The following is a 25,667-nucleotide window of genomic DNA, read 5'->3' on the forward strand; positions in this document are numbered from 1 at the left end:
TCAAAGGTAAGAGGGCACTTTCATTTCAGGAACGTACACGGCTGCGCAAAGCAATCTTATCTTCCACTAGAGATGATTACTTGTTACCTAGGATAACAAAATCCCTCAGCAATTATGAAAATCCACAAGATCTGGAGCATCACTGCTGATTTAGCCCATCTCCATATGGCAATCAACAGCCCTCATTCACTAAGCATAAGGGATGGGAAACAGGAATAGCAGCTGGCTGGAGTCAGACTCTGAGAAGTGAGCACATTTATAGCAAGACTGTTCACCATGCATTTATACACATCAGGTAAAAACAAGAGCAGATAAAGAAACATGCTTCTTATCCAGAGGCTGGAATCCAGAAAAGATATTCCTATTCTACCACTTGTAATGGAAACCAGTAAGCAAGAGAAATACCCATAAGGAAGATCAAAAGGAAGGAGGGCACAGGAGAAAGGTGGTGGCTTTTCTTTTCATACTCTATCATTAAAACTCTGAAGCTGAGAACTCCAACTTCTTTCCACTGATGTGCTAATCAGGCTCTGCACAGAGTCCTGACATGCATCTACCAGCTGTGGCATGGAGACCTGCCTGAAATTCTACTTCAGGACCAACAGAACCCTTCTCCAGCACTTAATGGATTACTTGTCTGGGGTTTTGTTTGCATTTTTAAAAAGTTACAAATCTATAGGAAAGCTCTCCCTTGGGTTCACATCCTCAAGACAGCTCACACGAAGGCTTCACTAAGAAAGTGGGGAACAAGAGCTCTCATCTTCTCTAGAGCCAATGGAGATGGATAGTATATATGCTCACAGATGAGCAGAGCTGTAACAATAGGGTAGAAATTGTGGTCCAAACTCTACTCACTCCTCCTTGAAAGCACGACATTTCTTTTTCAGGCTGTATTTTTTGCATTAGAAAAATACAGAAATGAGGTGGTATAGAACAGTGAGAAATTATGACCTTTAAAACACAATAAGCCAAAATTAGGCTGCACTGGGTAAACACTCACTGGTGGTGATATATTGGAGATCATATTGTTGCACAGTTTCTGCTTTTAACAAGCCAGAAACTTCTGAAGGCAATAAGAACTTTGAGAACACAGCCTGGGACACTGATGCATTAGCATTAAACATGCACCTGTGCTCTGCTGATGACTCTCATACTGCTTGGGTCAGTGAAGTCACTACTGCAAGCATTTCAGGCAGGGATAATCCAAAGTCAACACGGAGACAATACACTCTTCAGGTAAGGATCTAAACAAGCTACTGAATTTTCTTGATCAAGAGAGCTCAGCTATCTCCCCAGCTGGAGCAACCTCTTAGCTTCACAGCAGGTACCCCTGCAAAGCCAACAGCTCTGCAGCCCAGCGTACCAAATGACAGCAGAAACAGGGCTCTTCACACATACCTGCACCCAAAGTCTGTTCAGGTGAGCAGCCCGAAGGACAGATACAAAGCAGGTGGACAACAAGCCTTAGCAGGTTTTATGCTCCTTCAACTCACAGCGTAAAAGAATGCACCCTTCTGAGCAGTTTATCACATAGGACAAAAAAACACTTCACCTTCCCTCCGTGACACCTTACACGGGTTTACAACTATTGATACACACCTCCTAGTGTCCAGCGTACTAGTCACATTAGTAAACAAAGTAGCCTCTGTGCCAGGATGCGTCCTTTCTTTACATTCTGACCACATACTCCCCTGCAGATGAATATATGCAGGTGCCACTGACTGAGGCAATGTTATCACCCAGGGAACCAACAGCTTCAGACAACTTGAACTCAAGCAGCATTTTCAAGGCTCCTTACCTTCAAGATTAAGCAGATCTCTCCTGCTCAGCTCTTCCCAAACCAAACTTCTCCAGACAGCACATCTGGAAGGTAGCCATACTAGGACCTTCTTGTCATTCTGTTACCTTGATCCTTTCCTAGGGAAAGGGCACACAGTAGGACACCTGGTGGTTCAAATGCCCACAACGTTGCCTCAAGCTCTCTAGGCCCACCAGCTTCTGGCACACACAAGAAACCCTGGCCTTTCATCTTACTCAGCTCATAGTTTTGCTGTTATCTCTAGATGATAAGAAGAAATGGAGAAGTGAGAAAGGTGAGAGCATGCATCCCTCTAAGTAAGGGACCACCTTTTCCACCATCTCACAGCTCAGGATCCAGCTGCCTCCCAACCACAGAGTCTGCCCAAAGCTCTTCAGGGGGCCAGACCCATCACAAAAAGATGCTTTTTCCTTTATGTACAGACTTGTACTAGCTCTGCCAAAAGACTCACTTACTTCTCGGTCCATTGCTGACCTTCCTCTGACTGCAATCCACACACAATCACCCCTCGTAACGCAGAGAACCATCAGCATGACTTCTCTCTTTACCCCCACTCCTCCTAAATAACCTTGCTCTGCCAACTGGCTGCTAACACGCATCCCTCTCACCTGGGCTGCCGTACTCAGCCTTGCTGAGGAGTCAATTAGCTGTGCTGGGGCCAGCTGGTAATCGTAAACCTTCCAAGACACGGCAATCACCAGGTGTGCCATTAAGGTCAGGGTTACTGTGCAGAAAGAAATAAGAAAACAAAGGGGTTTTTCCTCCTCCTATTCCATTTTCCTGTGTATTGTAAAGGGGGAAGGATGTCAGTACTGCTATGAAGCTCAGTCATCACTGTAATTACTCCAGCTTGCAAATGGAATAAGAAGGTGATTCCAGACCCTTAGGGCCTGCCTGTCAAAACAGAGGTCTCCCTCCATGTATCAGCTGTGTGTATTAGTGCGAATTAGTTGTCTTTTAGCATGAGCAAATTCCAGGTCCAGCTGCTGGGAGCCCTGAGGACGTGCAGCTCTGGTGTGAGCAGTAGGTGCTCGGCTGCTTGGGCAAGCAGGTCCAGCTGCAGGCTGAGAGGCTGGTTTGTGGATAACAGTGTTGGAGAGGATGTGGGGGTGCTTTAGTCTGCATCAGGATAAGAATTGGTAGTCACTAAGCAGACAGGGCAGAACCCATCTAGCTGTGTCCTGATGTGCTTAGAGACAGTCCAGGACAGCCCATCAGCCCCTGGGTATGTGGACAATGCACATTTATCTCAAAAAGAGTGGTGCTCTTCTCTTAATTTTGCCTGGTACTGCCCTCTGCGGTTTCAGCAACTATTCTTTTCTTAAGAAATGCAACCCACAAAAAAAAGAACGAAGAAACATTGGAAGTCATTTAGCAAACAGAACACTCAATATTATTTCTTTGCTCATTTGAGCAGGTATGCACTCTGGTGGGTGTTAACGTTTGCATAAGGAACGTTAGAGCTGTACTTAGCAGTTTCAGCCACTGCATTTCCCACTATTGATTGCTGCCGTTCAAGCCCAGCTCTAATGCATGTCAGCAGACATAAGGTAGGAGGTAGCTATGTCCCCACTGGGAGCAATGATATATTATCACTCTCTTCAAACGAACCCGGAGAAATACTATACATATATTTAACGGAAATTCCTGGCTCTAACTGACTGCAAAGGAATTTCAGTGACTACAGAAATGCAAATCGGCATAATCTTTCTGTGACTAGACTGAAAGTCAGGTATTAGAAGAGAGTTATGCATACAAGACATTTTACAAACACATTCATGACTTTGTTGCTATTCCCTGCCCTAGCCCCTCCCTTCATCTTTTTATTTCAGGCTGGCCAACATGGACATTTGCTGAAGTACTGTGTGTAAAACTGAGAATAGCAGATACCTTCTCCATTGTCACACTAACCCTCAAAATAATGTTTTATCTTGCCAGAGGTATGAAAGGATGGGGCCGCAGGCAGGCAACACCAGAAAGTTATTTCCAGGAAGAACCAAGAGGCTCAAATACTGTTGTGAGACATTTATCTTCCTTAGCTTTGTAAGCAGAGTGCGTATTTCCAAACTGGCGAATGTTGTGCAGTGGAGAGATGCCTGAGCTGGTTCTGAAAAAAGGTCTTCCCAGAAACAGGAGCTGCATGTGGTCTAATTAGTGCCACTGAAGGAAAGAGGAAAACAGCTTGCATGCAGAGCTGCCTTGCCTGCAAAGGCACTTAAGCTCTGCTTGCTGTATGTCAGCATTAGAGACCTGGGTCTTACTTGCAAGTCAGGCACAGGGTGCTGGGAAGAGGGGGCAGAGATGCTCCTGTCTCCTCCCAGCTCCCGATGTCCCTCGGCTGTATTACAGCCAGTCACAGCTCTTTGGGCTTGCAGGGTGCCTTGCTGATGCATTTGTTGAGAGAATTGTTCAGCGAAGGTGGTCAGTGTTGGCATTTGGATCCGAAGGACCTTTTTGCAGTCAGGCCAGAGGAGTACGTGTGGTTACACGTGGACACAGCCTGCTGCTGGGGTAGGTTATGTGGTGACGGCATCATGCCACTAAACAAGCATTTGAGGGACCAGGTCCGTGCCAGCAAGCACCAGTGATGCATGAGGGGCATGACTCAGACATCTAAATACCTTACTGGTCCCTTAGACCTCAGATCTTTTTGCACAAATCGTCAAATTAACTCAGTTCTTTGCAATAAATAAATCGCATCTGCAGTCATAAAATGTAGCAGTTCATAACCTCCCAGCATTGTACAAAGATATGTTTGTTCTCTTCAAGGCAAAGGCAGTTGTATAGCTGGAGTTATTCATGCCTGAAATAAACTGTGAGCAGTTAGCAGAATTTGGCCACTGGGACAGTCCAAACAGACATGATCTTCCTGACCTACCAACTGCTCTGCTGGGCTAAGCTGAGAGCTGGTCAGTCAGGGAGAGCTGTAACTATCCCCAACACCTCCAGCCCACACCTGAGACTTCTCCTGTGTCCCCAAGGCTGTGACAGCACAGAGGGACAGGAAAGGCAAACCAGGCAGGACACTATTATAGAAAGACCCTGGCACATTGTATGGAAATTACCTAACATACTTCGTGCTTGCACTGCTGCGCTCTACTGCTTTCCTTGCATTTTTAGACAGACACGTCAAAGTGGGAAACATCTCCTGGAGGTCTTCACTGTTCAGGAGAACCTTTAAGACACTGATACTGCAAGAAATTGGAAGATTAAAAGCTCAAGTATCTGACAAATGCAGCCACACACAAACCACCGTGGTGCCTGATGCTCAGTACTGAGCTGGAACAGTGGAACATGGGTTTGAATTTGCCTCCAAGAATACGCCTTTCCAAAGTTATAAGAGCTATCTATCTAGAACAAATTCCATTCCAGCCAGAGCACAATACAGTAAGGTTCCTTGTGAGCTGGCAACAGGGCAGGAAATCCAAGTCTATCAGAAAACTAAACTTGATGACATGAAGTTCATTTTCACTCTTGCTGTGCTGTGGAAGAGCTGTGCATTATGCTCTGCTTTTGAGATGGCTAGAGGTTTTTTTTAAAGGGAAAAGAGATTTTTATGAGTGTGTTTTTTAAAACATCTGCAGTTGTGTGGGCTTACATCAGAGAGCAGGTAGCAGAATTGCACTTTGTCTTGAAAAGGGAAGTGACAAGTTTGAGCTGATTTCGCAGCTTTTGCAGCACAGCCTGTTCCCCAGGAAGCCAAATGACTTTCATTCGTGCCACAGGGCTCTGAGTTTGCCTACAGGAATGGGCAAGTTAATCCTTGTTACTCTTTTGCACTTTTCCACCGCTGCCCAGATATGTACAGGTCTGGGCTTCCTACAGCTTTTCATTTCCCAGGGTAGGGTCCAAGCTCTCTCAGCTGCTTCAAGGACAGAGACATGGTGACCCTCCTGCTATGACAAGAAGAAGGGGAAAACTCCAGGAATGCATGAAGTATGTAAAGGCTTCATCTGGGAAGGCTTTCACATTGGGAGATCTTGTTCTCTTCTGAGCACCAATTTCTTTTCTTCATTAACACATAACTTCTCTGGGCTAGAAAACAGGCCATGTGACAGACCACATCTTTAACAGCAGCCCAGCCTGGAAGAACATCCATGTCTATTATGTTCCAATATTTAGTGTAATTCATAAATCAGCTCCCATCAGCATTAGTTGGTCTACTCCTGTTCCCAGTGATGTGAGGGAAAGAAGAAGATTACTTTCTAGCAGAGAGCATGGCAAGCTATGAAAAGGTAAAGAAGGCTGCTGGCTTCTTTTGATTACACCTCTCTTCTCCAGAAATCACCATAAATATTCCTTTTTTTTTCTTTTTTCATGGCAGTTTATTTCTTGAGCTGTTATTCAGAGATGGCTTTCAAACTCAAGCGCTGACTATATTCAGCCAGTTGCACAGCAGTGGGCAGGAGAGCAACCGTGGGTGCCCATGTGCAGGTACAGCAGGGCCAAACGGAGAGCCCACCAGCTTGAGCATAATTACACTGCCCTCATACCCTGCAAACTCTCTCCAGCCCTCCACACAGCCACTTTGCTGAGTTTCCACCTGCTCAATGAGCTGGAAAGTTAACAGGCTGGAGGATTCGCTCAGTTTTTTCCGTAGCTTGCTTTTACTTGGGAGAGCATGATTTCTGTGCGTGCTGGACCAGTATGCCCTCACAGCCCTGGGCAGCACTGTGTATCAGAACAACAAGCCAGTGCCTATGAATTATTTACTCCAACTCACATGAACTTGAATTTATCTTCCTTTTTTGCACAGTCACCAAGATGACTGCTGCTCCATGAGTTACCCGGAGAGACAGATGACACAGGTAATGAGGTTGCTCTAGGCGATTATAACAAAATATGACAAGGAATTTATCCAGCTTCTCTCAGGAGCATTTTATTTCATTTCAATTCATTACTGTATAGCAGAACACCCATACACAGAACACCTCTAAAGAAATTATTTAAAGAAACTTTGGAAAAGGGCATGGGGCAGGCTGGGTGTGACCGAGAAACAGAGCAGAGCAATCAGTTGAGCAGCACTTCTTTTCATGCCTCCTGGTGGGCTGGGTTGCACATTCTGCCTTCAGTGGGTTTTGGTGCTGAATAGGGCCATGCCTTGAGAAAAGAAAAAGTGAGGAAATAGCTTTGTACTTCTGACCTGGTCACATATGCCTTGGTAAACTTACCAATCCTTCAGTCACAATGGGCTAGTGGGATTCAGGACTTTTGGGTTCAGTTTCTAGAGTTTCCTCTAATAGATGGGATCATTATTTTTCTGGAGTCGTTCTGTAATGACTTCCCACCATTGCTCTGTCTATCTTCATTAGTAGCAGGGATGATGTTTGTGCAACCAGTTCAAGTATTCAGCAAGATAACTTCTATATGTACCTATAGCAGCACAGAGGTTAAAGACAACACTCACCAATCCCAGTTTTGCTATCAGTGCTTAAGAAAATAATGTAACGAATATAGCACAGTGTAGATCAACCAAGACCTGCCAGAACTATTGATAAACAGAGGGAACATCTAAGGGAAGCTAAGTAACAGTTGTAGGTTTGAAGTTTTTCTTGCTGCAGCCCTTTTGCCTGTTACAGGGCATTAAGAAGTGTGGGGCTGGGAGTGGACTAGACGCTCTCTGGAGCCTAAACATCAAAAACACCAACATGGGCATTTTTTACTGTAGTGGTGTCTGAACTCCATGACTGAAATGACTCCTCTGAGCCCTGTATCACTAATTAACAGTTGAGGAAGATTTGGAGGCTCTTCACAGGACAAGTACAGGTGAATGTGCAGGTACTGGACATCATGGGAGTTAGAAGGGAAACATATCCTTCACTGGGCCTTGTTCCTCACTGCCCCTACCCTTCTGCATTAGTTTACATGGCTGCAAAGTAGGTATAGGGCACAACATAGAGCCTCACATGCTCTGAGCACTTCCATAAGTAAGTAAGGAGGCATAGAAACTCTGGGGCTGGCTGCAGGATTTGCCTTGAGACCTGTCCTTGCCAGGTAAGATTCAACCTCTCTTTCTGAAAGCTCCACAAATGGTACCTTGTCACAGAAGCTGCAACTGCATGCTGCAGCTATGGTGGTCTTGCAGAGACTGGGGATCAGAGAGGCGAGAATGTGTCCTCAACCACTCCAGCTCCCCCTGTGCCATTCTTGATAGGAGAGTGCTAAGAAAGGCTTCCCCTGACCTGCTGTCATCTGTGGATTCAGACTCAGCCTATACAATGCAAACACAGCAAGCCAAAGTCTGCTTTAAGAGCCCGGACTTCATTTAGAAGTGGATTTATCCTGCAAGCGATGCCCAAGGCCAGGAAGGGGAGCTGGCTGGTTTGCGCAGTAGCACCTTGGCCCTTATTCTCTGATCAGCTGATGCTCTCAGAATTAGTATTAGCATACTGTGAGAAAGCTAAAACAATGGGGTCAGAGGAGTGGAGAATTGGGGAGAAAAGAGCTGTTTGGGCTTAATTTTCACTTTGCATTAGATCTTGCTTGACTTCAGAATCACGTATCATGTCTTCTCTGCAACTAGCAAGACCCCAGTCTTGTCTTCCATGCTGATAGTCCTAACAGACAAAAAAACTGAGAGGGAGAGACAGGGCCAAGTCATTTTGAAGAGAGCCTGATGCCCCTGATATGCACCCACATCACTCTGCTCAGCAAATCAGGCTGTCTGGAGACTGAATGAGAGCATGTTCCTCTACCACAGAAGGTCAGTAAGATAAAAATAACCCCCAAAAGCCTACATTCAGCTTGGAAGCACAGTGCTGAGCCAGGGACAATGATAATAGAACAACACAATAGTTCCTCAGATCAGCTCTAAAATAATAGATTATAAATGGGCAAAGGGGGAGGAGAAGAGATGGAAGGCCATTTTATCACTATTCTAAAAGCATTCAGAGCAAATAAATTTTGATTCATTTAACAGAACAATTCTCAAAAGCTAAAATGTGCTAAATATAATGCTGAATTTCCTTAGATACAAAACATGTCAGCAAGGGTCCCTTGGCCAGCAACTTTTATAATATCTGTGCTTTTTTTGCTTCCCTCCCCTTTTTTAGCCTTTGCCCCATGATGGTTATTTGCCTTTCTAGAGAGCTTAATCAGGAGCTATTAGAGACAGTCACTCTCTAAGCTGTATGTTAAAAGTCCATTAGCTCACCCCAAGCAAGGCTGGCAGGAGGGAGACGATGTACTTGCTGAAGTTGAACAAGCTATTTGGAAGCTGAATATTTCTAATCACTGAGCAATGCCAGGAGAATCTGAACATTATTGCACTGTGCTGCCCAGTGACCATTCAAATGTACTTGCTTTACTACAAAACACAGTGGCAAAAAGTATCTACCACTGAACCTGCCTGTTTTTAAGTGATTTTAGGAACCAACTATGCACAACTTAAAAAAAACAAAACCAGAGAGATATAATCACTAGCAAAGCTTACCCCTTTCCCTCTGCTACACTCACTTGCATTACACACGGTTGCCTGCGTTATGCATTAGTTAATAAAATATGACAGGCTGCTTACTTTTGGTCCGATCACAATCAGCTTGATCCAGCAATGCGTGGACACTTAGTTTCAAGCACATTTTCAAGTCCCAATAGACTTCAACAGGATTTGGGCCCTGACCCCAAAAACCCAGCCAACACCTCCTGGACACTTTGCCCTGGTTACCCAGCTGCCATCTGCATTTATCGTCCCACAGAAAGCAGACTGGTGAGACACCTAAATGAACCTTCTTTACAGAAATGTTTTCAGAGGCTGCAGCTGAGTGGAGTTGGGTCTAAGCATCAGTCACAGCCTCTGGAGAGCAGAGCAATGTGACCTTCAGAAGCCGTCTGAGGCTTTCAAGAAGGCATTTTTCCCCCGTTTCCCTAGATTTACCAGGAAATTTAACCAACTGACTGAAGACCACTAGCTACAGGCAGATGCTTGGCACCAGGACAGCACCTTGTGTGAAGCTACCCACCTTGTACATGTTTTAGAGCACGCTGCCCACAGAGTTTGGAGATCATTTCATATGCCCCACAACACTGGCCAACGGAAGCTGAGCTAAGGGCACGTCACATCAAGAGTGATGTCTGCCTTTCAATGCCTGTTTTAGTCACTGTCCTGTCAATTTGTCACAGACACAAGTCTGTCCCACCGTGTACTCTCATCCTCCGTAAGGATGGCAAGAAGTGGAAGGGCACAGAGCTCAGATATCCCTGTTGAGCCCGGAACCACCATAGCTGCAAAAGCAAAGTCACTCTCCATTGGAACAAGGCAATCAGGGAAAGTCCAATAATTTAGATCAAAATTAGAGCTATATCTCACAGTGACAGCAGGACAACAGAAAAGAGAAACTGTTACAAAACAGCTCTTTCAATAACTTTCAAAGACTGGCTTCTATTCTGGGCAGCAGGTGGTTAAACTGCCAATATTTTGCTGAATCTCCTGGAATGTGATGTTTGGTTGTAGTTTTCTGGTTACAGCACCAACATTTCTCCAGGCTAGTGCACTGGAATATGTGGAGAAACTGATTTATCACAGCCAGCTAGAAGTGATTGAAGCTTCACATAACACGCTTGAAGGAGAAGACTGCAGGCTTTCACAGAAAGTTCTTGGGCTGTTGCTCTCTTCTGCTGTAATTTCAGTACTCCTCCCAACACAGCACAGAAAGTCCCCTGCCACTGGCTGGTGTTTCTGTCAGTTCTGCAGCAGCTCATGTATCCCCTTGAAGAAGAGACAGGTTCTCCTAGAAGTGACAACCACTGCAGCCAGTCAAACGAGCTGCTTCTACCGCTGTGCTACTGGCCAGAAGTCCTGTGGAAAGAGGAAAAGCAAAAGCTTGTCCAAAGAGGAGGACCATAGCCAGTACACCCAAAAAGACTCACATTGCGAAGGAGTTTTTATTCCTCCTAACTTTTCTGATGCCTCCTGGCCAGGCTCTCTTGGCTGGGACTCTACCCTGCTCCCTTTTAGCAACACAGGAGACAGTAATTTGCAGACACATAAATGACACCTATATTCTCACAAACATACACACACTAGCACCTGAATAATTGTCCCCATCCTTTTGCAATGCCACCTGCCAACAGGGAGAAGCCAGCAGGAAGGTGGCTATTGGGCAAAAGCAAAAAAAGTATCTTATCCCACATGGCAGTGGGTGTAGAACTGAATCTGCCACCAAGATATGGGCTCACAGCACTGACTTGTCTTCCCTTGCTGTCAGTAGGAAAGATGACTACATTGCTATTTTAAAGCAATTTGCCTCTTACTCCAGTGTTTCTCAGACTGGCCAAGCGTTTAATCTCATGGGTTTGGGACCTCTAAAATGCTTGTCTGAAGAACTCACCAATAGGAAAAGCACTGTGGTACCCTTCAAACTTGTAGGAAGTAGCGAAGCATAGTAGATGATAGGTATATACATCTAATCGCTGCTTTGGAATCCCATATAGAGACCTACGGAGCTTGCAAGTCTGTCCTAGCATATACTCAAAAGCAAGAGGGTACAGTAGGAAAACGAAAAAAATGGAGCTTTTGATGATCTCTGATATACAAAGCACACATAACCTCTCTGGGTTGGCATCCTACTGTTAAGCTACAGTATGTGGAAAAGAGTAAATACTAGACTGAGACTCGAACTTCCCAGAGATTAGGATTTGTCTCCCTGGAAGACAGACAATACAGTCAGAGGATGTCACATTCTTTCAGACCTACCTGGTAAACTGCTTTCCAGTCTAAAGCCAAGCCTCCTCTTCCACCCAAACACACACACACATTTTCCTCATAATGCAGGAAGAACAAGATGGGTACTTTTCAAAATGTTTTTTAATTAAAACCAAAAAAGGAGCACACACCAGAGCTTGACATGGACAAGCCAAACTGCTGGTCATTGGGAAGTTGGACTGGCATGAGGAAGGCTGAGAGTTGTGTTTCTGCATAACTCAGGAGCACCGACACAGACACTGAGGCTCCCAGGAAAGTACTCTGCCTGCCAGGCTACCGCTGTTTTGTGCTGAGCAGATCTCTCACGTGGTGATGGGAAACTTCATCCTGTTGCCCAGACTCTCTTCCAACAGACTGAAGTCCTGAAGACTGGGGAAAAGGCCACTTCAACAAATCTGCATTTTCCAAGCACTTCTGGAAAGGATTCCCAGTTGGTCTCCCCGCCAGGTTACACAGGTTTAAATAGAAACTTATCTTTGGCAATAGCCACACCGGTAGGACCCAGTCCAGCTTCTGCTGAAGTCACCACATACCCTTCCTTGGACCATAGCTGCAGCTGCACCAGGCTCATGATCACTAGCCAATTGTGCCTTAAAGTTTATGCCTCATCCACTCCACCTAGCCAGCAACTTCTGCGAGCTTCCTCAGGCTCATATATGTGTGTACCAGTAAGTTCAGGTAAATGTGAACATCTTGTTTGCAGCAATGCCCAAGAGATGGAGAAGCCAAAGTTTCATTTTAAAACGTAACTTGGGCACTAGATCAGGTATCAAAAATCTCCCTGCCATCCACTAAAGTAATGTGGTTTCAAAAACTGATGGTGTGTTGCTCCACCAGCCTAGTTTCTTTACCAGAAAGGCTGGGCTAAAAAAGTGACACATTTTTCATACACAATTTTTATCTTTTAGAATTTACTAGATATGTGCCTCATTTGTCTGTCAAATATTTTTAAAATACTTCAACCTGCTCTAATAATCACATTTTAAAACATGCATCAAGTTTGGATCAGAACAGCTTCTTGGGATAATCAATAAGCCCAAATTGCTGATTTAAGGCCTAAATATCAGTCACTGGCCAGCCAGACACAAAAAGCCACACTAACCTTGAACTCTTGGAATTATTTTTGGCTCAGACTAACCCTTGTTACCATACATCTTACCCTACACACCAAAGGAAAGTGTATGTGTCTTTCAAGGCTACTGTTGCACTAAGGTTTACAAATAAACACAATTTCTGCAAACATGAGACCAAAGTAAGTTCTCTTTCGTCCCAGAGCAAGTCATAAAGTCCTCCAGAGTCAAGGAAATGGTAACTGCCATAAAGGATCAGGCCTAAAACATGCATCACAGAAGCAAGGTAGCTCCTTTGCTTGAGGTCTGGCTGATTCACTTTGCACACACCACTGTTTTAGTATTACATCCTTACCTAACAGTAAACCTGTTTCAACAACATGCAATACATATTAATGCAATATGCACTGCTTCACACAATAAGCATCCAAATAAATCTGACTTCTCACACATAGCAGGGCTAACAAGGAAGAGCCTTTTACAACAATCAAGAAATCACCTGAAACCATGAGACCCAAGGGGGCCTCAAGCAATCCGCAATACTGAAACCTAATAACAGATACTAATTCATGAAAGAAACACGAACAGTGGGGCTGAGGTAATGGCAGAGATTTCATTAGTGCAATTAACATTTATAATGGTATGTTCTTTAATAGAATTTAAATAAGGCTTTGAATAATTACACACACTAAAACTAACATTCCATAATCTTAGTCCGCATGGAAAAGCAGCAGAAACAACCCTCTGAACTGTACAAGGTCCAATTATGAACAATTACATTCAAAAAGTAGATCAAAACAGAAACAACTCTATCCCCCAAAAGCTGCACCATCATCTTTGAAGTCAACATTCTCCTCTAGTGTGAGAAGTGTGAAGAACGGACGAACTGGACTTCAGCCCAGTAAATTTGGCCTCATCAAATTAGCAGTAGTGCTTTCCAACCCAGAGTCTCTCCTCATTTCTTTAGGGTGATGGAAGCTCATGGAAAAAGAAGTGACTTTCCAAAGCAATAGAAGATGAGTTGTCCCTTTCCTGGGCCCAAAAATGTACATAAATTACGGAAGCTTGAAAAAAAAAAAATCTACATTACACTGTGGCATGTATGTTCACGGTGCATGTTCTCCTTTAGAAACTACTCACAGACAATGGGGCTGGGTGGGTGAAAAAAAATCGAAGCAGCATATGAAATAGTAATATACTGTTTCAAAATCTGCACCGTCCTGCAGAACCAGGAATTACAATTTATTCAGATTGCTCTCAACAGATCCAATCTACGCTGGATATGTAAAAACCAAGAGACTAAGTCATCAAGGAAAACCAAACAAAAAAAATCTGCACACTGCAAGATTTTTTAAAAACGAAACAAAATGAAAACAATCCCAAGAAACATTGATGTATGCTCAGAAAAATTTATCATCAATTCTGAAGTGGGGCCTTGTGACATCATCTGGGTTAATGAAGACAGAGATGGACTTTCCAGGGTTTTCAGTCACTAGCTGTTGCAACTTTTTGGCTAATCGGTCATCAGGCTGGTTGGTGTCCCCTCCATCTGACTGAGGGGAGGGGATGCTGGTGGTGCTGCCCCGCCGCTGGAGCTCTAACGTTAGCCGGTTGGCTGCTTTGACGTGTTCGATGGCAGTTCGAAGGTGTTCGGCGGGGTCTGAGCGGACTGAGGACAGCTTCCGCGCATGCAGCATGACGGTTTCTTCGGAGAGGTGCTCCAGCATGTTGCACTGGGGGATGAAATAGTTAGGGCACATCTTGTTGACCAAGCAGTGCTGGAGATCATCAATGAGACCCAGGAGGAAATGGGCTGCGTAATCCTCCTGGGCCAAGTAGTTGGCTGGGAGCCTGTCACAAGCCCACAACATCATGCTCCTCAAATGATAGGGGCTAATGGCTTTGGGGCGGGACAGCAATTTGATAATGATAGCTTTGCAGGCCTGATAGGCTTGCATGAGGCTACTGGAGATGCACTTTTTCAGCTGCACTTCACTTCTGGCAAATGAAAGCCTCCATTCATTGTCCTTCTTCCCCTTGTAAGAACATGCAGGCACTAAGTAAAACCCACTTATGACTTCCTCCTCTGTGATCTTCCCATCCCAGAAGTGGTTCTCCATCAGCCAGCTCTGGGCCACAGCTGGCCAACCTTTGAAGGACACCACAGGGACAATATCGTACAGCATGCGGCTGCTGCCCACTCCCAAAATGATGGATATGATAGTTCCATTCTTTTCTACCTTCTCCACCTTTGGCATCCCTCGCTGGGGCTTTTTCTGGATCTCAGAGAGGACAATGCTAATGGAGTCATAGAACCAGTCTGCGACTTTTGTTGGAGAGAAGAAATAATTGGTAGCTCCATTGATATGGTCCACGATCGTGCAGCAGTCTTTCCATTTGCTGATAGTTCCTTCATCAAAGAGACGCAGGCTCAGCCAAGAGTGGCACAAAGCCGAGTGGCGCATGTCCAGTGTGACTGGTTGGTTGCGGTCGTGCAGCTTTAGTGCAGGCACAAGCAGGGTGAAGTCCATGTCGTAGTCTGTGCCTCGTGCATAAACATTCAGCTCATCAAGATCGATGTCCACCACACCTTCCCGCACACCGCCTGAAAGCAGCAGGTACTCATTTGCTACAGGCAGCTTCTGGTCAAGTTTCTGAACCATGCCTGCAAAAGAGAAAAAAATAAGTCCTTTCATGTGAAGGCAAACATGTCTAGGATACAGGATTTAACCAGGATTAAAACCCATCCCATGCCCAGCAGGAAAAAAAGTAAGCAGAAGTATCCATCACTGTTTGTACAACAGAAACGTACATCAGGTCTTGCACTTGGCCAACCTTTAGTCCCACCTGACTCAGGGCAGAGCCTTCCCTGCACTTCTGGGAATGGGGGAAGTCCATCCTAACCATCATACTGGAAGCAATGGAAAAAAGCAGAAGCCTCTACTAAAATACAGCAAAGCTACTTCCAGGACTGAATTTAACTTCTTAAACACCTTCTAAACCAGGTTTTCACCATATTGCCACTCACTTCCATGGTATCCAAATGCTTCTCCAACACTTAAAAAAGAAAAGGGAGTATTAAATGACCCACTACTCTAATTTTCTCTCTGGGGGATTGGTTTGTGCTTGAGCAAAAGAAGGTCTGAATTTACAATTTGCTTTACCTTTACTGATGAACAAAGCAACCTAAATGAAGGCAATAACATCTCCTCCTATGGGGGCATGGAGACAGGTTAAACCACCAAGCGCTTAAAGAAGCCAGCTCTGAAATTGTTTCTTCAAGCTGTAAATGACACTATCATGCCATAATATATCTGATCAGCTCCCCAGAGCACAGACATGAAGAGAGATTTCTATTTCCATCGCCAAAACCAGACACTTCCCTTCACCCTGCACTGCCCGCACCAGCTGCACAAAGCCAGTTTTTTACTGTGTATTCTATATATACCACTGTACTCTGTTCACAGAACACGAACAGCAGACTGAGAATTCTGAGACTCCACACAGTAGCTGAGATATTAGCACCTCATTCAATATTCAAATTAGACTTAAAATTGAGCTCTGCACTTCAACTACTCTGTAGTCTGCTTCTGCTGTCTGGGCTGTTTCACTCCTGGTGTTCATCTTGTGGTTAAATGCTCTTGATTCCTTCCCAGCCTTAGTTCAGACAACACACTCAGGCCATGAAGGAACTAAGGCCAGTCAATGAATGGAGATGCTGAATCTCTTGTAAGTACTGCAAAAGGGATATATCATTATTTCCTACAAGCACAAATGTACTGGGTTCTGTTTACATGCTTTACTTACTCTACCTTCCAAAAGGCACTATAGGTTTTTTTGTATCAAGAGTGGTTGTTGAATGGAGGGAGGTCTTCCATGAGGAAGCCAGTCTTAGAGAGACATCAGTGGGAATAACTAGTCAGAGGCACGACGAGGTGAGCCAGAGAGCTGCTGTCAGACCAAGATCCCTTGAGAGATACATGAGGAGTGCTTCTTTACTGAAATGCTAACAAAAATGATGAACACAAGAGTCCAAGCACCTAGTCTGGTGTAGCCCCAGGTACTGCAGAGCCTTTCCTGAGTTAATGCATCCCCATGGGATCACAGACACTGCCTGAACCAAGCAGGTCGTCTTAGCAGAGTGCAGCAGCACCCCAAGTCCTGAGTGGCACTGCAGCACTTTTGGAGAGACTCACCTGTCCTTTCCAGCATGCTGGGGTGGGGATAAGGAAATGCTATCCACATGCACACAGGAAAGCTCCACACACAGGAGCAAAATCTAAAGCTATGCTGACACTGATTCCTTGGAAGAGCCAAGCAGTAGGAAGAAGCCTGTGTGTGAACGGGAATGCATCCTGGGGAAATATTCAGGGTAACAGTGAAATCCCCAAAGTGAAATTCCTTGCTAAATGCACTTTATCTGTTTAATTTCTTCCAAGAGCACTAGATCCAGTCCATTTTGCTGCACTAAGCTGGGGTGATACTCCTGCCAGGCAGGCAAGAACATAACCCTCTCCATTTCATGCTGCTCCAAAGGCTGCAAGAGAAAGAAATGGCTCTGAAGGAGTACTGAGAAACTCTTACTGCTAAGTCCCGAGCTAATCCCATCCTGCGATCTGACCACACGCTGCTTCTGTCAACTTCAAAGGCGTTCTCTGAGGCTTAGATACACAGTGAACCACCTTACCCTGATCTATGGAGTAGCAAAGCCTTGCACAGGTTTCTCTGTCCCTAAGGCCCAGTGAGTGACAATCACTCCTTTGTTACATGCAGAAGAAGGGGATTTCCAACAGTCCTGTAAATTGACATGACTTCTGGAGACAGTACTGACACACTGCTTCCAAATCCTATCCTTGAACCAGCACAAGTAGTCTTGGTGCATTACACCCCAGTTGTAAGTTGAGTCCAAGACCCATGGACTCAATCACATTATAGGGACAAGGAGCAGTTGTTTTTTTCTGAGCATAAAAGTCAGTACTGACCCTTGCTGTGGGTCAGCACAGCTATTCAGGACACGTAGGGTACTTATGGCCCATCCTGCCTTTACAGTGACCCAAAATTTTCCGCTCAGTGCTGTGATCTGCAGCACGTGCAGATGTTCCTGCGAGAGGCAGACAGAATGTAACTATCCCAGAGATTAAACTGTTCAAACCTATAGAATTCAACAAAGGATCTACTTTTCTGAATATTTTTAAACTTGAAGGACGAAAAATGTCCTGTCAAGTTCTGCAGTGTGCCCTTTGCACCAAAACTGCTATCGTATGGTACGGACAGAGCCTCTGACTGAAAAAGAAAATAATGATTTTTCTAAAAGGTAGAGATTCTCCACTACAGAATCTACCGTGGGATGAGTTACTCTCCTTGGCCTGAAGACATCCTCTCTCCTTACGTGGGAGCAAAAGAGCTGACACTCTGACCTCATTCAATCACAAGCAAGTGAGAGTCAAGCCCTGCTTTCTAAATGCAGCATGCTCATCTGCCTGGACAATAACACTGAATATGCATGATCAACCTCCAAAGCCACGTAAGAGCAGGACCCACTCCTGCAATACTGGTTCTACATCATCTTACAGCACTCCCACCTTCATCAGCACAGAGCAAAGCTAGTGCTGGACAAAGCCTGCACAGTCTGCTCTACTGCCAGAGGTGTTACAACATGCCAGTTAGCAAAGAGGAGGCTTCTGCATGGAAAACATTTTAGGAAGAACCATCCTCTAGAGTCAGAGGCACAGCTCTTCAAGCACTATCAGGTATGTACTCCCACAAAAGAGACACTTCTCTTCCCTATAGCAGAGAAAGAAAGAGAACACCAATTTCAAGCATCCTTGCAACAGGAAATGCTTTTTGTTCACAGAACACTGTTTATAGTTCCTCTAGAAAGAAAATGTTTTGCGTGCTCACCATTAAGCCTAGTTTGCAAGGCTGGAGACTCCTGAAAAGGAAAGGTGCCATACACTGCCAGTAAGTCACTTGGTTTTCCCCCTCCAGAACTCTAGACCCACCAGCAGAGGGGGAATATAAAACAATAATCAGTCCAAGGCTACAGGAAATTATTCAATATATCATCAATATCTCTCTACCTGGCTGGCTGCAGAGTTTAAATCCAAACCCCTGAGCTCTGACTGGCACAGTATTTCCCCTTCAAGACCTGGACCAACAACATCTGCAGCTCTACAACAGAGCTAGAGAAAGAAGTTTTGCTAACGCATCATAGCAGTATTGCTGATCCAATTTAAGCTGTGGAGCAGGAGGTTGAGATGAGGTCCCCTTGAGGAAAATATATTTAGAATAAGCATAGAGTGTTCTATAAATAGTTGAGATGGCCAAATTCAGGATTCACTAAGGCTCTAGGGGTTTGCAATACATTCAAACTGCCCCCTTTATTCATAAATCTATTTGAAATATGAAGGGATTTCAAAGAATCCCAATTAGTCAAGATTGTATGGCATATACTACCCTGGCACAAAGCTTTCATCTCGTGTTTGGACAGCCCAAACATAAGCTAAGAGAACCACATGTAGGTGTAGAAGCAGGTACTGCAGCTCAGCAGGCATGTAAGTGCAAACACAAAGAAGAAAAACATCAAGATTGGTACTTGAACCAAGTACTTAAGATAACAGCACGAGTCGGCCATTTGAGCTCTCTTCTGTTCATCTTAGTATCAGAACCATTTGGAAGGATGAGGGAATTGGTGTTACATATAACCTTGTGAAATTTGTACTTGTCTATAAAGACTGAAACCAGAACTTTTACGGTCAAATACGAAAAAATTTACTTCAGCTGAAGGACCAGTTCTCATGGCATCAAAGTAGGTTCATTGATATTTAAGAGGTCTCTTGCAGCCACCAGGCAAAACACAGAATTTGCAGTCATATCTTGTATGACATGTTCTTCTGGAAAGGCTGTTTGGCAAAGCTGGTATTTTCCTAAGAGACTGGTGCTCAGTTACCACTTCTATCTAAAGGACCTTAAAGTTCTGTTTTCCTAGCTGTGTAACTAGTTTATGACCTTCTTAAGCTACAAAGCTCGACATCATAAAAGATAAGTATGCTTACAAGCATGAGGAAACCAGGGAATATAAGAATTAGGAACAATACTTGTAGACCAAGCTTACTAAACAGTCAGTTCAGGGTAACACAGGTGAGAAAATGAGTTCTACAGACAGAATTTCATTTCATTGTTGTTCCTTTGGTGTTAGGAAAGCAGGATATATTTCTACTCCAAGCACTGTAATACAAGGAGAATAAAGATAGAGAAAAGACATTTTACTTTTATATAACAGCTACCTTTGAGATACATCCTTGAATGAACTAGGACTCTGATGCACACGACACAGAGACTATTCTCCCCATGAAAATAAAGACAACGCAAAGATGCTCTCTATCCGTTGCAGAATTTCAGATGAACTGTTTTTAGGATCTGCTGCTATTTCATCACCAGGTTGGTGTAAATAAGGAGGAACCTACAGATTTGTCTCTGAAGAAACTGACCACAAGAAAACAATTACACAAAACTTTATTTCTAACATATGCATTTCCTAATTTGTGGCTCCTTCTTGAAGCCTTCCTTCCTGATGCCCTAGATATGCAATCACAGCCACCAAAAGAAAACATGAGCAAAGAAAGATGCCATTCTTCTAGTCTAAAATGGTCTCATCAGACTGAAAGGGGCAGTGTTCAAGGCAGTCACTGAATTTAGGGACACTTCTGCTGCATGGGAACTAGAGAGAGGTAAAAAGAGCAGCAGGGTGCTCAGAAGCAAGGCTACACAAAGGAGGATCTGTGGAACTTTGCGTGCAGGGGTGTATCGTGGGACTCTTCTGGGAGTCAAGCTGGGAGCCAAGCCAGACCCAGGCACTAGTTCTGCACTGCTCCTGTTCTCCAACTCAGACACCAGCGTCCGCAGTAGCTGATGCCTTGCTTACATTTCACACCAGCCTGGGAAGGAGACAGCCCACACAGTGCACAGCCTTGATTGTCTTCCTTGACCCCTGCATCACCCAATCCTCCTACCCAATCTGCAATGCTCCCTGTAAGCTGCTGGGATCATGAGTTACTGTAACACCCCTGCCCTTGCAGACTTTCTTGCAGGAAGCTTAGAAAGCTAATGGGGTCTCCTACAGATCACATTCAGCTTCTCAAGATCACAAATGTATTCTATACATCACCAGCATAGGAGGCAAGCAAGAAGCCAGTAAACCTTAAAAATACCATGGCCAGGCAGCTGAAGACCTACAGGGACATGATGATCCCCAGATATTTGTAAACAATATACACAAGCTTATCTGTGGGCTATACAGCCAGGAGCTTGCCCTTTCTCTCTAGAAGGAAAAGACCTCAGATTAACAGTAAGGGGCTGGCTGTAGCCTGCAGTCAGCTGTGCACTGCAATTCAGCAAGTAGAAGTGATGCTAGTTGCAGCTCCTCATTACTGAGCTTCTATGCTTACCTCTTGACTTTGCCATCTAATCTGATTCGAGAAGCAGCAAAAGTAACATCAGCTGTTAAAAATAGCTGCACCACAGAATAAACACGCCTGGCACCTGCCCCTCAGTCCCACAATGGAGTTCAGAAGATGACACTGTGGGTTCAACCTAGGGTGCTGTCTGCAAACGGTCAGAAGAACTGAGATAGTTTGATGCTTTACACACTATAATACATGCACATGGACAGAAGGGAAGGAAAGGAGAACTAGACAAAATTAGTAGTGTCTTTCTCTCTCTCTCACACACACTAGGAGAAAGCCTACAGAAGTAAAATTGGGATTTTCTTTAGAGAAATCCAACACCTGAGCTGGCATTCTCATTGGTACTTTCTTCCTCTTGTTCCTTCTTACTTTGCAGGTAAGAATCTCCACAAAACAATAGGTATGGAAGCTCATATCCTCCATCAATAGCAATGATGTGGTGTTCTGGTGCTGATCATCAGCTGATCTTGCCTTTGAAGTGTGCCCTCTCCAAACCATTACCTTGTGCTCTAGCAGAAGTCTCCTGTTACTTGCAGCCAGTCATGCACAGACCTGACTATTCCATTAGGCAATATTTTTTTGGTAACCATTATGTTGCTTCTATTGCATTCCCAGCACCTGGAAGAAACATAGGTACACACCCCTCATAAAAGAAATCTGAAAGTCCCCCTGATAGGGCTGTATGTTTAAATTCCTCCATAAATGCATCCAAGGCCACAGGAGAAGTGAACTCTCCCACAGGGAAGCTCTCCAGAGCAGTTCCAGGAAGTAATCACATCCCTGATGAGACCAGAAATGTTGGGAATTGCTTTTGACTCAACAGATGTGATTTGCCCTCATTGATGCAGCACTTCCAGCAAGAAGTAGCAAAGGGCCCATTCAGGGGAGTGTGCCCCATGGCACTGCATGCCCCAGCTCCTAGCACGTTCTCTGAGATATACAGAAATGTATCACCAGGAAACTATCCACTTTACAGAGTCCATCCAAGTTTGGAAGGAGCTGACATACCTGCGGTCAAAGTGTCCATTCATCTCACCAGAGTACCCAAAACCCACTATACAGGGTATGTGCCTCCCTCATGTCCCCTCACAGCCTAGGGAGAAGATACATAGAAGGGTTTTTCCTTGCATAGGTAATCTCTTCTATAGGGAAGGCTAGGAACCACCCACAAATACCACTGCCCCCCTCCTTTCTACTGCTTAATACTTCCACTGCACCCAGCATAGTCAGGGCTCTTGAGTTCCTCCCAGTTCCATCCAGCTTGATGCATAACCTTGAGCATGCCTTTTTTTCATCTGTATAAAATCATTAACCCCCTGTAAGACCCAAATACTAAGGAAGTTTGACCTCCTGAATATTCAGAAGGTGACTGCTCAGACAGCAATAAACATACACCACATGTTACTAGCAGAAAACCAGTTTGTAAGCTCCTGATAAATCTCAGGGTCCTCTGCTTTGGCCAGGAAATTCTTATGCTTGACTGCTAAAAGAAATACATGAAACCTCATGTCTGTCAAAAAGCTTTTGTCATTTTTCGTAGACACTGAACAGGCACTCTGCTGTTTCTTGACAATTCTGCAAACAGCAGATCCTACAGAAGGAGAATATTGCTCAAAGAAAGATCACTGCAGAGGTCTTCTGGCTATGCCCAAGTGACCTGTGTTGAATTTCAGGAGCATCTTTAAGACAGCATGGGAAGCTGGTTCTGATGCAGCTGGGCTGCACTGATTCTTCTGTTCTCCTTGGTAATTGCAAATCTATTTATGAGCAGCACAAGTTTTTGTTACGCAGAGCAACTGGAAGAGTCAGCTCTTTTAAGAGAATCTTTAGTTACAAAGCACATTTTGAAAAAACTGTTGGCGAAGCAGGCAGGGGGTGGAAGGGGAGTGGGGAGACTGAACCATGTGATACCACTTTAGTCAAATACGGGAGGCCAGTGAAGGAAGCTGCTCTTCGCAGACTGATACACCAGTGTCCTACTCATTCTGTTCCTTTTAGAAATCTTGTGATATGGTGATAGAACACATTGCAGGGATGTGGCACCCCCTTGTAAAAGAAATCGGCTTATTTCCCTAAACTCTTCTTTAAAAACAATCATAGGGTGGTGTCTCAGCTTTTCCAGTTCCCATGTGCCCTGGTGGAAGCCACCTAGCTAACTGAAATCCTGAATGCCAAGGGAGAAGTGTATATCACGGTGCAAGGGGAATAATAATAATAATACACAAAGAAAAAGCCCAGATCCAAAGGCTGTGCCTGTACAGCAAAGGGCAGTGCTGTGGCAAACACCCAAGCCCACCCTGGCCCCAAAACCAGCAGTGGTGTTACTGTAGTGACCTGCTTGACTGAAATATTCAGGTCTCAGAGGGCAGGGCTAGACTGCTTCCACAGCTGGACCCAGCATTTTCAGAAGGAGCCTCTGCATCACTGGCATCTCTGCTTTTGGCAGTGAAAAGTTTAAGCAGTCATCCTCCAAACTGATGTTATGTTTCCAGCCTACCAGTCTGCTTATCCAACGGACTTAAGCCAAGAGTTATACTAGCCAAACTGAGATAAGAGTGTGTGAAAGCTGAAAGCGTACAAAGAATATGAAATGCAAGTCAAAGAGGTGCTTCATGGTCTGAAGAATATCGGTGATGAGGTCTGAATGCAGTTGACAAGCAGGACAGGAGGGGACAGAAAGGGTACTTAGAAGAACGGCTTGTTGCTACACCCTGCTTAATGTTGTACAGTCCATACAGTGTCCATATTTTCAAGTGCGCATAACACACACAATTCCCTTTGGAAATGACATGAGATACCATTTATCAAGGAACTGCAATCCCAGAGGTAAAATCTGCCAGGGCACAGACTGCTTTATCAGTTCCATCCTCTGGGACTGAGAACACATTTCACAAGGGTTACACAGGGTCTAGATAGGCCATTTCTGCTCACAGAGCGCTGCTAAGTATTCAACAAAAGGGAGACTCACCAGGACTCCTCTCTTGGATCTGCTTATAAGATAACAACAGTGGGCATAAAACAGGTCAAGCTTCTTGAGTGCAAACATGCAGCTCCTTGCAGGAGAGGCTGTTCTGCCCTAGTTTTCCTCTGCCGCTACTGTGCTCTTTACAAGAGTGTAACAAGAGGTATACAACACATCTATCTACACTAGCCTCCTGTCGTAGGCAATTGCTGCTGACTGCTTTCAGGGGAAGAGCATGAGAGCAAGGAAAGTACAGCATAATCACTTTCCCTCTGCAGCCTCCAAGGAGTCTCTGGCTTTTGGATTTCTCAAACAGGAGGCAGTATTTACAGCTTTAACAGCACTGATTGACCTGTCTGCTAGGAATGTCTCTCACTGCTTTCTAAATAATTTATATTTTTCATATAATCAGTGTCTTTCAGCACTGTGTTTCACAAAGCACGTGTTGCGTCAAGAAGTATTTCCTTTTTCTGGCTTGCTAGGAAACCAAGAAATTCATCCCACTATGGCACCTTCCACAGATCACTCAATAGTTTACATGGCTTAGTCAGTCATCTTTCTTCTACATTGAAAAGAAAAACTTATTTAAACTGTGTATACCTGACTGTCCTTCTAAGTATTTGTGTGGGACCTAGTGTTGCCACACTAGGTGGTCCACACTACATGTTGCATGAAAAGGTGACTTCTGTGTGGATGTCTTCAGCAGCCTAGCTTCCTAAATTAGCCCTGCTCCACTGCCTCTTTGCTCTATGTAACAGAGGCTTCCTCCACAGAATTTAGTTTCACCTTCAGGACATTCTCCCTGAAGAAACCAACACCTGTCCCAATGCTTTACCAAGGGCGTTGTTGATGCTGGAAAAGCACAGTAGAAATAGGAGAGAGGAAGGTTTTGGAGACTGCACAGTCCCCAGCCTCCCCCAAACTCTCATCCCAATTTGACTAGTCAACACCAGGTGCCTCTTGCAGAAGACATATGGCAGTTCGCCAGCAATGAGCAAAGCCGTTCTCTTCCAGACCTGAGAATGCGTTCTGCTTTCACTCCAAGTCAGCCAGAAAAGCACATGTATATGTCGGGGAGAACTTGGCTCCAAGGTTGCAAAAACACTTTGGGCTTCTCTGGGGTGGTTTTCCGTTCACAGTTACTATCTAGTACCTGTCTGCCTATCCTGAAAGGTCTAAATTGCTACAACATTTTATGTACAGGTGCCATCCTGAGGGCTATGCCTGGAGGAATGCCACCACACCCTCACATCCTGTAAATAGCACAAGAGCCTCCATCAAAAATACACTTTGAGTGGTTCTGCAAGCCTCTTGCTTACAGTTATCCAACATGCTGAAAATTCTCTCCCCAGCTGCTCAACCACCAGCTTGTTTTCCGTTTCCGTAGTTGTTTTCTACAAAAATAAGTCACAGCCAGAGCAAATCACAGCACTATTCCTTATGAAGTGGGCCTGAACCAGCACTGCCCATATCCTCAGTGCCTACCTATTCTGTAATAACAGCCCTGCAGAGCAGCAGGATATTTGTCCTTGACTCAAAAATTCTCCACTAAATCATCCAGAAAAGCTAAAACTTACATGTGGAGTCTATACATGGCAACAAACAGCCATCCAATGGTTGATAGATAACCACAGCTGTAATTCAATCTAAC

The 25,667-nt window shown here is 44.6% G+C and overlaps 1 protein-coding gene across 2 annotated transcripts in view; it reads right to left on the bottom strand.

The window, feature by feature from the left end:
• Positions 1-11,395: 11,395 nt before the first annotated feature.
• The window catches only part of MB21D2 (Mab-21 domain containing 2), a 61,906-nt gene continuing 47,634 nt past the window's right edge, over positions 11,396-25,667 (bottom strand). The window contains exon 2 of one of the 2 annotated variants that reach the window (XM_069864855.1): positions 11,396-15,254. In XM_069864855.1, the coding sequence (XP_069720956.1) occupies positions 13,990-15,254 (1,265 nt within the window). In that variant the 3' untranslated portion in view covers positions 11,396-13,989. The remainder of the gene's footprint in view (positions 15,255-25,667) is intronic. The other variant, XM_069864856.1, reaches the window with a different exon arrangement.

Source organism: Phaenicophaeus curvirostris, chromosome 10 (assembly GCF_032191515.1).
Source record: "Phaenicophaeus curvirostris isolate KB17595 chromosome 10, BPBGC_Pcur_1.0, whole genome shotgun sequence".
Taxonomy (NCBI): domain Eukaryota; kingdom Metazoa; phylum Chordata; class Aves; order Cuculiformes; family Cuculidae; genus Phaenicophaeus; species Phaenicophaeus curvirostris.